At 40.5% G+C, this 10,924-nt stretch overlaps 1 protein-coding gene across 2 annotated transcripts in view; it reads right to left on the bottom strand.

The window, feature by feature from the left end:
* The window catches only part of snx8a (sorting nexin 8a), a 12,415-nt gene extending 1,844 nt beyond the window's left edge, over positions 1-10,571 (bottom strand). Inside the window, exons 1-13 of one of the 2 annotated variants that reach the window (XM_008280373.1) lie at positions 10,319-10,571; positions 10,162-10,228; positions 9,313-9,440; positions 8,139-8,268; positions 7,090-7,280; positions 6,676-6,796; positions 5,873-6,009; positions 5,644-5,724; positions 5,359-5,519; positions 5,040-5,169; positions 4,871-4,939; positions 4,299-4,448; positions 1,990-2,139 (exon numbers count right to left, since the gene is read on the bottom strand). In XM_008280373.1, the coding sequence (XP_008278595.1) occupies positions 1,990-2,139; positions 4,299-4,448; positions 4,871-4,939; positions 5,040-5,169; positions 5,359-5,519; positions 5,644-5,724; positions 5,873-6,009; positions 6,676-6,796; positions 7,090-7,280; positions 8,139-8,268; positions 9,313-9,440; positions 10,162-10,183 (1,470 nt within the window). In that variant the 5' untranslated portion in view covers positions 10,184-10,228; positions 10,319-10,571. The remainder of the gene's footprint in view (positions 1-1,989; positions 2,140-4,298; positions 4,449-4,870; positions 4,940-5,039; positions 5,170-5,358; positions 5,520-5,643; positions 5,725-5,872; positions 6,010-6,675; positions 6,797-7,089; positions 7,281-8,138; positions 8,269-9,312; positions 9,441-10,161; positions 10,229-10,318) is intronic. The other variant, XM_008280372.1, reaches the window with a different exon arrangement.
* Positions 10,572-10,924: the final 353 nt, after the last annotated feature.

Below are 10,924 nucleotides of genomic sequence, written 5' to 3' on the forward strand. Positions count from 1 at the left end.
TGGGGTTAAATAACTTGTTGCCAGCTGAAAGATAATCGCCCATGCAGTAATTATCCAATAGGAGGCTCGTACCTATTTGCTTAGTTAAATCCAGGTGGCGGCTTTTTTTTTTGGCCAGGCAGTGTATCATAGTCAATTTAATTTGGCTTTCAAAGAAAAAATAAATCACAAGAAGCACTCATGTCAAAAGGAAAACAGGTTTCTGCAAAGTAAAATATGTTATTAAAAATATCAAATAAGTGATTGCGTAAATATTCACTTTTTAAAGTGACTCATCTAACTCAGCACAGGTGCAGTCTGTCTGTGCCACACAGTTTGTGAAATGGAGATCATCTGAGTGCAGTCAATGCGTCTCCAGTGATTGTAGTGTAAAGACACCTGCATCAAGAAGCTCCAGTCACTGGTGTATTAGTACTCCTAGATATAACTACACCATGAAGACTAAAGAACACCCCAAGCTGCTCCATGAAAAGGTTCTTGAAAAGCAAACAAAAAACAGAATAACTGGAGAACAGTTAAATCTGTCATTGAGAAGGAATAGGCATGCTTAAATCTAAAGCCTAAAGCAGGAAGAGACCAGGAAGAGACTAGTGAGGGAGGCCACCAAGACGCCTATGACTCCCCTGAAGGACCACAACTGTTGCCCAGGTTCTTCACGAGTCAAAGCTTTACGTGAGAGTGGCAAGGAGAAAGCCCCAGTTTAAAACGGCTCATGTTAAATCTTCTCTAGAATGCACCAGAAGGCATGTGTGAGACTCTAAAGTCAACTGGAAGGAAAATATGAGACTAATGCGATCAAAATTGAGCCATTTGGCCATCAGATGAGATGTTGTGTTTGGCAGACAAAACACCGCACATCATCACAAACAAGCATGGTGGTGGCAGCATCATGTCTCGGGGCTGCTTCTCTGCAGCAGGCCCTGGAAGGCTTGTAAAAAAAAAAGAGGACTGCAGCAAAGTATAGGAAAATACTGGAGGACAGGATGACGTAGTCTTCAACAGAACTGGGACTCGGGAGACGGTTTGTTTTCCAGCAAGAGAGTGACCCAAAGTATACAGCCAAAGCTACACAGAAATAGTTTAAAGTAAACAAGGTGAATGTTGTGAAGAGGCCGAGTCGGAGCCCAGACCACAATCCACCTAAGAGTCTGTGGCTGGACTTGTTTACCTGTTTAGGCTTGATCACCATGCAACTTGACAGAGCTTGAGCAGTTTTGGGAAGAAGAATGGGGTAAAACTGCAGTGTCCAGATGTGCAAAGCTGTCTCAGCGCTACCTACATAGTCTCAGTGCTGTAATTGTGGAGCATCTGCTAAACACTGACTTGAAGGGAATGAATACATATGCAAGCACTTATTTTATATTCTATATATTTTTTTTAGTTATTTCACATTATATTGTAGGAATCTGTTTTTCCTTCGACATGAAAGTCTCTTTTGTAGTAAATTCTTGTCCAAAAAGCCAAATTAAATTGACTGATTTAATATTGAAAAGAAATAAAAGAGGAAAAACTTCCAAGATGGATGAATACTTTTTACAAGCAATCCAGCTCATAACACAAATATCATCAACTGCAGCAAGACATCACCCCATGATCACTAGGTTCATAACCCACGGAAAAGAAAAACATCTCAGTAAAAGGTTTTCTAGTGCTTTGATATCTACAGAAACCTTGTCAAAATGTTGGTATATTGGGTTTTCAGGGAGAAAGAATTGGATCACAAAAAGGTATGTAACCAAAGAAATATACCCTGGACTGTAGCTGGAAAAATATATATATGAGATATTCACTTGCTCATGTGATGTGAAATGTAAGCCGGCTCAAATCCTGGATGAAAAGATTATCCGTTCAGTGATACCATCCATCATTATCAGTTCTTTTGTTGGACTTTAAAAGCCAATTTAAAACTGATTTGACCCTCCAGGAGAGGTGCTGTGTCGATGTAGAGGCAGGTCTGTAGAAAAATGATTTCCAGACAAGCGCTCTCACCTCTTTGTGTCCTTGGACCTGCGAGTTAACGAAAGCCCCGAGAATGTGGGAAGTGATTGGAAGGTAGGTGAAGATAAGCTGCGTCTCTTGATGAAGGCAGAACAGGGAGAAGTAGTTACGCAGCTCCATGGTCTGGATGGCATTCTCTTGCTGTTAATGTAAGAAAGAAAACAACAAAAACAAAACATGACATTCCAACCTCTTATTAACTGATGAAACACTCAGAAAGAAAACACTTGCTATGAGTCATCCCTTCTCTAATCGTATTCTTGCAACTAATCAAGAAACATTGCTAAAATAATGAGAACAGAGATTAGATGAGGCTTGCATTGCCCAAAACAAGAAGAAGCCCATAAATCACCTAATGGCTGAAGATATGGTATAAAATGGAGCTATTGTTTAATCCTGTTCACTCTCACATCGACGCTGGTGTATTTCCCCTTAAAAAAAAAAACAAACCCACAAAGCAGCTGAAGTCATGCAGATAATTATTCATTTAAGACACTGAAAAACAACAAGCCAGAGAACATTGCTGTCACATGTCTACTGTTTCCACCGTCTTGTTTTTGGGCTCACTACTGATCAAGACATTGAGTCTTCACTAAAATCTCAACTGTCGCACAGATCGTCGTGAAGTTTTGAATGGGCGTGCTCCCCAGATGTTGGAGATCCCCTAAGTTTTACTCCAGCAACGCCATAAGATTCACATCTGTGTTTTTTGGTGAAGCATCTCAATAACTACTAAATGGATAGCCAAGACATTTGACACACACATTTATGTTCATCCACATTATAATTTATCTGGCATTTATCTTTTCATCTACCACCGTCATCATCAGTTCAAAATTTCAGTCGTCCAATAATTTTGTTTTTGACCTAAATTCCTGAATAAAGCAGTTAAACTAATACAGAGCGTGATCATGATCACACTCATGATCTACATCATCCCGCTGCTGCACTGGTTACATTTCAGCAACGGTTGCTGTGCTTGCATCCACAAGTTACTTTTCAAACCTCCTCAACTTAGTCTTTTTTTTTTTTTTTGTCTTACAGTGTTCATTTTTTTAAATAAAATTGTCCTAAAACTAAAATCTCTGACACAATACCAATGATATTCCACATGGAAACAGACAGGACTACAAAGGTGGATTTACAAAACTCCAAACAAACTGTCTGAGCCAAAACTGAAGGGCAATTGGTCAAAAAAAAACAACAAAAGTAATATTAAGGGAAATGGTTTTTGAAATCAGACAGACACAGAAAAACCACACGGACTAAGAGGAACTGCAGTCACAGGATTAAAAAAAACAAAAAACCCCACCTAGGATATGAGAGTGTACAGTTAGTTGACAAATGGTTCTGATTGGGAGGCAATTAAAAATGACTCAGCTTTGCACCAGCGTTTTAAATGATGATTTGACTCTTTCAATATCATGGCTGTTATTCATTAAACTGCACTCCTCTATTTGCCCCCTTAAATTGAACCTTTCAAGGAAACTGAAATCACTGGTTAAATCCTGTCGGATACATTAAACACAGCAACAGAAAAAGATGTAAGAATTTTCTGATGTACACTGCACAATGCTAGGTGATTTCCAACTTCTCGCAGCATCTCATGACACTTTTTATTTAGAACAAATTGGGTGTTGTTTCACTATGTGTCATTTGTGAGCACGTTATGGGGGAGGGTGAATTTGTTTAATGGCTAATGGGGGGTTACAGTCGTTCTCAAATGTATTCATACCCAAGAAGGAAAAAGAAAATCTGTCACTGAAATAAGTAGAAATTGACAAAAGTAATAATAAATAAAAATGTAATGAAAATCATGACATTGCTTTTGAATTGTGGTTAAACAGAAATATTTTTTTAAAAAAAGAAGAAGCAAACAAGATGGGACGTAAACTAATATTTTGTTGAAGTTTTGTTTGTTTTTTTAAATTATTCTTTTCAACCACAATTCAAAAGCAACGTTGTATTTCACTAAATTGTAATTTAGCAAATTTTTATTTATTATTACTTTTTTCACTTTCTAGTTATTTGAGTGACTATTGTGAATTTTGCCTTTTCTTTAATGGAAGGGTATGAATAAATTTGAGGACGACTGTATGAGTGCCACTGCTATGCTACATACAATATGATTGGACTGTGTGTTTTAAGAGGAGTGGATGAGCAATAGATACACTCAGGCCAGTTTAGCATTTTATTTATGAAATGATATGTGAGTTACAATACTATGCACTCAGTAAGGAAGTGACTTAAGAGCCTAAAAGTGTGGGAAAGTACACACACAAAAAAAAGAGAATAATCACCTGAACAATCCGTGATTCCAGCTGCTCCACAGATCCCTGCTCTTTGGGCTGCACAGTGGCGCTCATCATCTGCCTCTTCATCATGCCGTACTTGTGCAGAGCTCTCTGGTGCTCGTGGAGGACGCCCTTCTCGTGTCGCTCACAGAGATCCTGGAGGAAAAACACGGTCGCACAAAAGCGCTTTTTATTTGACACAGAACACGCAGTAGAACAGAAATGCATAAAGTTTGGATGAATTCTGAAATTAGCATATATATTACAGAAGCTATGGAGAAAGCCACTTCATCTGCCCACCAGTTGCCTTGTTAAATCTAAAAAACTTTAAGTAGTAAGTAAAAATTGCATGTTCAATTGAAAGACTTCTTCGGTTAAAATTGGCTTTTACATGATATTCCGATTTTTATTACAAAACCAGCCTCTGTTCACTGTAAACACACAGCTCTTTACCGTGTCTCCATGAGGAAACAGCAGACAAAACAACATTACCTGTCATAAAGGGTTGGGAAACCCTGGGGGTGGACTCAGATTGAATGAGCACAGAAAAAAAAAAAAGAAAAAAGAAAGCCACTCACTCTGTAGGACTGCAGCAAATCCAAGAAAAGATTCAGTTTTTCCACAACATCATCCTCTTCCCGTCTGCCCTGAGGACATTAACAAAACAACATTTATTACCCGGCACCAGTTTTGGGACCAGCGAGATGGTGAGAGCAGGTGGCGAGGAAGAAACACTGAGGGCTATACCTGCTGGGCGGCTTTGTCTGATAACACAGCAAACTCCACAGACAAGCTCTTCAGAGATTGACGCAGGGTCCCCCAGGTGCTTTGTGAGGAGGCCAGGGAGGGAAGAGTCGAAGCATCTGAGCCCAGCGTACTGCCGGAAAAAAAAACAGCGTTATTACAGCGAGAGAATGCAATATTGTAGTGCTCTGGCTGCCAAACTCATTTCAAGTTAACAACCATGAAGGGACACAACAGAATTGAGGATTTGAATCTTATTAAGACAACTTCCAAAACCTCTGGATACAACACAAACTTTATACCCGCAATAATAATAAAATACCTGAGCTCTCTGCCAAACATAAGGAGATCAGTTGCATTCTCCTTGGAGCGCTCTGCCATTTTCTCAGCTCTGTCTCGCAGCTTTTGGAAGCTGTTGTGGATATTTCTAATCAGTTCTCTGCTTGTTGAGAACTGAGCCTGAATGTCAGCCGGCAGATACTCCTACAAAAAAAACAAACAAAAAAAACAGTCCAATAAAGCTTATCTGTGATGTTTGAATTCTTTAATACGTTTTTTTTTTTTTTAGAGAAAGTGTGTTAGGATTCGTCATACATATGTGACAAACCTTAGCCAGGGTGGCGATCCTGTTAGTCATGAACTCATCGCCAGTTTTCTTGTAAGTGTCACGCAGCTTAGTCTGAACATCCTGTTTGGGAAGAAGGGTGAGGAGTGGGTGAGTGGAAAAAGACACAGAGCAGCTAAAACAGGATGCATTTCGCTGTCAGTCATCGTGACGATAGCACTGGTTGTGCAACAGCCAGAGAGGGAAAAAGAAAAAAAAAAAAACGGCATACAGAACCGCTGAAGGTGAGGAAGGTCTTGACCAGCTCGTCCTCTGAGAAGAAGGGATGCCGAGCCACTAGGTTAATAAATCTGCCGAGAGCGCGCCTCCTCCCCTCGATGAAGTCCCGCTCGGAGACAGAGGTCAGGACTGTGAACGGAGAAAACTATTTGAATTAAGCATGCAAGAATGACACACTGAGCAGATAGTTGGCAACCTTAAACTCATGTCAGCGTATGTAATGTAGTATTCTTCCGACATTAAATGATAAATGCATGCCAGTACAATATGAAAAGACGAACACAGATGGCAGATTTACACATGTGGTGCTGCCTTTTCTACACTTGATTAAGACCTAACTAAACAATTTTCTAACCGAGTGTTTTTGTGAAGATTCCCCAGTGTGCTTGTGTGTGTGTGTGTGTGTGTGTGTGAACCGACATATTTAGCACTCCATAGCTACAATAAGTCATTGTGAACTGAAACCAGCTCATTTTATGCATCACTAGTTTCTTTGTTTCTCTTCTCTGGCAGTAACCTTGATGAATTGCAAAGCCTGTGTTTAAAACAATACAACCTGCAGGAAAAAGAAAAAACATTTATTCACGAACATTTATTCTTTATCAGCTATGAAAAAAAAAAAAAAGATCAGCTACTGTAGCCCCTGGATATTTACATTTTTCCCAACCTTTCAGTAAAGAACAGAAACCCTACACAGATCTGAAGACGGAGACAGGTTGACAAATGATGAAATGAAACTCAAAAAACAGAGCAAATGTGGAGGCAAGGAAGCAGAGTTCACAGGAAGTAACGTACCTCCCTTTAACATCCTTTTAGGTGGCAATGCTGGCACCACTCTGTAGGCAAATTTCTGAAGCAAAACCTCGTGGAAGACGTCGAAATCACTGTAACGTCGGTAAACTGATATTTTATAACGCTACAAAACAAAAAGCAAAGACGAAAAATATTTTTAAAAATGGGTAAAAGCATGCTTCACATAGAACTCTCCTTAATGTAGATTGTAAATGTTTGCTTGACAAAAGAGTTAATTAAATACTTCACTGTATATTTCTGCAACAACAAGTACTGACTTGCTAAAAGCACATGTAACTGAGAAACCATGACTTCTCAATTCTTAACATAAAGGCTGATGTAAGTACAAAAAGTCAGAGTTTCTTGCTTTTGAGGCCATTCTAACACAGTCATGCTGGTTTGATTGGGATGCCTTGCCTGGCTGGTGACCTGGTACTCCACATGTTTTAGGAACAGACCCTTCTTCTCAGGTATGAGCTCCACCTTGACCGTGTCTCGAGCCAGAAGCCTGTCCAGCGTCAGCGATATCATCAGCACGTCCTCCTGAGCCGGCTGCATCCTCAGCGCATTCAAGTCCCTCGGCTCCCCGAGCAGAGGTTTCGGCAACTCTGTCAAAGCGCACAGCGAGAACCAGCTTCTAATATTTGTTTTCCGTGACTAGATCAATACATCCAGACTGAATTTCCCAACTCTGAGGAATGCTGGTGTTAAAACTACTCCTCTGTGTTTCAGCAGGCCTCTGTGCGCTTCACTGTATTTGTATTGTGCGTACTACTCATGTGATCTGGTATTCATTCCTTCCAGGACATTCCAAGAAGGGCATGAATTGAATGTAATGCACTGCAATAAAAGAAGCAAACTTGTTCTGGTGCAGACGAGGAAGTGACATGCAACAAGCTGCCATGCTGGCCACACCTGAAATAACAGAGAGCGCCTTAAATAATCACAGAAGGTTGGGGATGGATCTAACTCCAGCCAGCATAATGGCTACCTCTATGAAAACCATAAAACTCCCCCCCTATCATCTTCCCGCTGTGGGACTAGTGCAAGAATGCAAGCCTTAAACATAGCTAAGGCTTCCCTACCAAAATAAAAATCTATCTAAATTAAACAAAATGTGGCTGAATTCAATCAAAAACCTAGCTTCTCTTCTGCAGCGAAGAAAACCAAAAATTATGGGGTTATATTTAGACAAATATTCCCAAATGTCCCTCTGTGGCTAATGTAAAGTTTTCAATTATACCTCACTTGACGCTGTGTGGGTTTATTCAAGTGATAAACTGCAAGAGAGAACTTTGCATCCACGCGAGCCAATAAAAGAGTGACATTTGCCCTGCACAAATGAAATATCTTAACAGTAGAATGACAGTTGAGGTTGCCCTTGGACACACTGAGGAGTTACCAAGCTACTCATTAAGCAAAAACCTTCGCCACACTGTTGTCACTGCGACGCCGCCACCACCAACCTTGTATGCAGTTCTCCAGGAGCTTGGGGCTCGGCTGCTTTCCTTGCTGAGCGAGAGCAATCAGGGCGAGCGCTTTATAGAGGGCCAACTTGCTCAGGAATCCATCTGCGGAGTCAACATGCTCAGCAATCTGGGAAGGACAAAGACAACATGACCTGAAGGTCGCGATTTTTCTTTTTTTTTTTTTTCAGGCTGAGATCTAAATGCAACTGTGGTTTTGCATTCCTCTACGCACAAAAAAGTGCTCAGTCGACACAAAGGAGATGATATGATGAAAGGTCAGGAAAAGGGAAATTCTACTGAACCATGAGTTGGCTCTGAAATATTCCACAGACATGAAACCTTGAGAGGAATTTCTGTAAGTAACGCTGATCTCTTGTAATATGAATGACAGTATCTATTAGCATTACTTTAAAAAAACAAAAACAAAAAAAAAACATGTGACAGGTTGGCAATTATCCAGCTTAGTAAGACTTTCCTCCTGTATCTGCTCTGTCTTCATTCCATTATAGTAACTCATGAACCTTGTCTTTTCAGAATAAAACTAGTATTTCAGATTATTTATCTATTTGATTAGCACCTTTCAAGTTCACTGTCCATTTTTTTATACATATATATACCAGCCCCATGTCACGCTTAGACATTAAATTAAGCATTAAGTATGTGAGTTAATATACGTAGGAATAAACAGCGGAAGGATGGATGTAAAGTTAAGGTGTATATCAGAGACAGAGGTCAGGACTGTGAACAGATACGAGACTCAAATTGTTTTAATTAAGTGTGCAACGATGACACCAGGAGTGTTAGAACTGACAGAGTTGGGACTATTTAACTGGAAGAAGGGCAGATAGTTGGTATAATCCAACCTTAAGCTCATGTCAGTGTATGTAATATTCTTTTGATATAAATAGAACACTAAAAGAGCCAATATATGTAGGAATAAACAGTATAAGGATGGATGTAAAGTAACATAGTAAGCTGTTTCACCTGTTAAAACCCAAGAAGTACAAGCTGATTCTTATTTGAAAGACTATTTAAAACCCTAAATGACTTGGGCTGCCTCGACATCAATACAAATTCTAGCTTGTTTTTATTGTTTTTTTTAATGAAGTGTTGCTTGTTGCAGCATCTTGACGACATGTTAAACTGTAAAAACAAAAAAAAACCCGCTCACCTGGTTCAGAACCGCCCTGGAGAGATCAGTCCTTTGGAGAAGTCGGTGAAAGACGTCAACCTGCACTCTCTCATCAGTCCTGCAGCGGATGGCTTCATACACTTCCCTGTAATAGGCAGGAACTGAGCCTGAAAGAGGAACAGCACCTTCATAGCATCACAACCGCTCCAAATATGTAAAATGTGACATCAGCGATCAGAGACCCCTTCGCCTATAGGATGACACTTACATTAGTGGAGGTTAGTGCTCAGTTTATGGCAGCCTTATCAGCTTTTATAGGTGGTGCTCACTGTATTTCACATCACATGACTTTATATTATCACAGCACAGATTGCACTGCTTTTACCTCTGGATCCTTTAAGGTGTCCAAAAGCTCAGTTCAGTACAATGAAAACCTCATGGGGGGAAATGTACAAAATGTGTGCTGCGTTAAAGTGTGGAAGATGTTAGGTAATACTGCAACTCACACCAAGTGACAGCTTTTCACTTGGAGGGAAACCAGCATCAAAACTTCCATCAATCATTCCCACCTTAAATACTAATAGAACCTATTACTGCAGCTCATCTGACACCGAGAAATCATTAACAGGTGATTACAAATCTGATTAACCGCGCGTCAAGGGGTTGTAAGATGGAGCAACTTCTTTCCGATCACAATGTACCCAAAAGTTCCCACTGGTCAGTTCACATCGCGGTTCCAAGCCAGCGCAAACACCCACGCTTTAGCACATCTTTAACGATACTTTTTCCAAATTTAGCAACGCCAAGCATGAAAAATAAGGCAAAAAAAAAGTGGGGGGGAAATACTTTGTTGTCTTAAAAGGACTGGAAGAAGTTTGCGCACTGTACCTTCATTGATCTCTCCTGCCATGGTTCAGACTGTCATGTGAGCGCAAGAGCACCTCCATGTGATTTCCTGCAGAAAAGAAAAAACAAGTAATTTATTTCTTAAAGTTGTACAGAGCGCTGGGTAAAGTCCAAGTCCGGAGAAGAGCAACCCGACTACTTACGTGCACTGACACCTAACGAGCACGACGTGACACTGTCTGGTGTAAAAAAAAATCTACAAGTTTTTGGACGCTGCTGTTGGCGTTTGAGTCCCAGTAGATCCGGTCTGTCTGTCTGTCTGTCCGTCTGTCTGTTAGCAGCAGTCTATCAACTAATGCAGTTCACATTTCTCTAAATTATCTGTGAAATATTATCTCATTCAGACCTGTGTGTTTCCTGGTTTCACTTGACAAAGTTAATTTGGCATATTCTCTGTTCCTCATTCTTCCAACTGGGCCGTATAGATGATGTTGCCTTCAGGGACCCCTCGTACATTTCAACTGCCTAACATTTAAATACTATGATTACAATATTTGGGTGTTACACTTTCAAAATCAAGTGACATAGCTGCAGAATGTGGGGAAAAAATCTGCATTTTGTTCACCATCATTTTTATTACTGCTTGTTAAGATCAGGGGGAACAAGAGAGGCCGAGGATGGGCAGGCCGAGCCGGTCGTACTGCAGTTCGGACAGGCACGAAGAGCGAGTTCCGCCGTCAGCAACCGTCATGACCTTTGTGACCGAGCACACCTCAGCCGAACGGGGTCCTGACAGAGGAGGGTC

The sequence above is a fragment of the Stegastes partitus genome, unplaced genomic scaffold, assembly GCF_000690725.1.
Source record: "Stegastes partitus isolate 25-593 unplaced genomic scaffold, Stegastes_partitus-1.0.2 Scaffold191, whole genome shotgun sequence".
Taxonomy (NCBI): Eukaryota; Metazoa; Chordata; class Actinopteri; family Pomacentridae; genus Stegastes; species Stegastes partitus.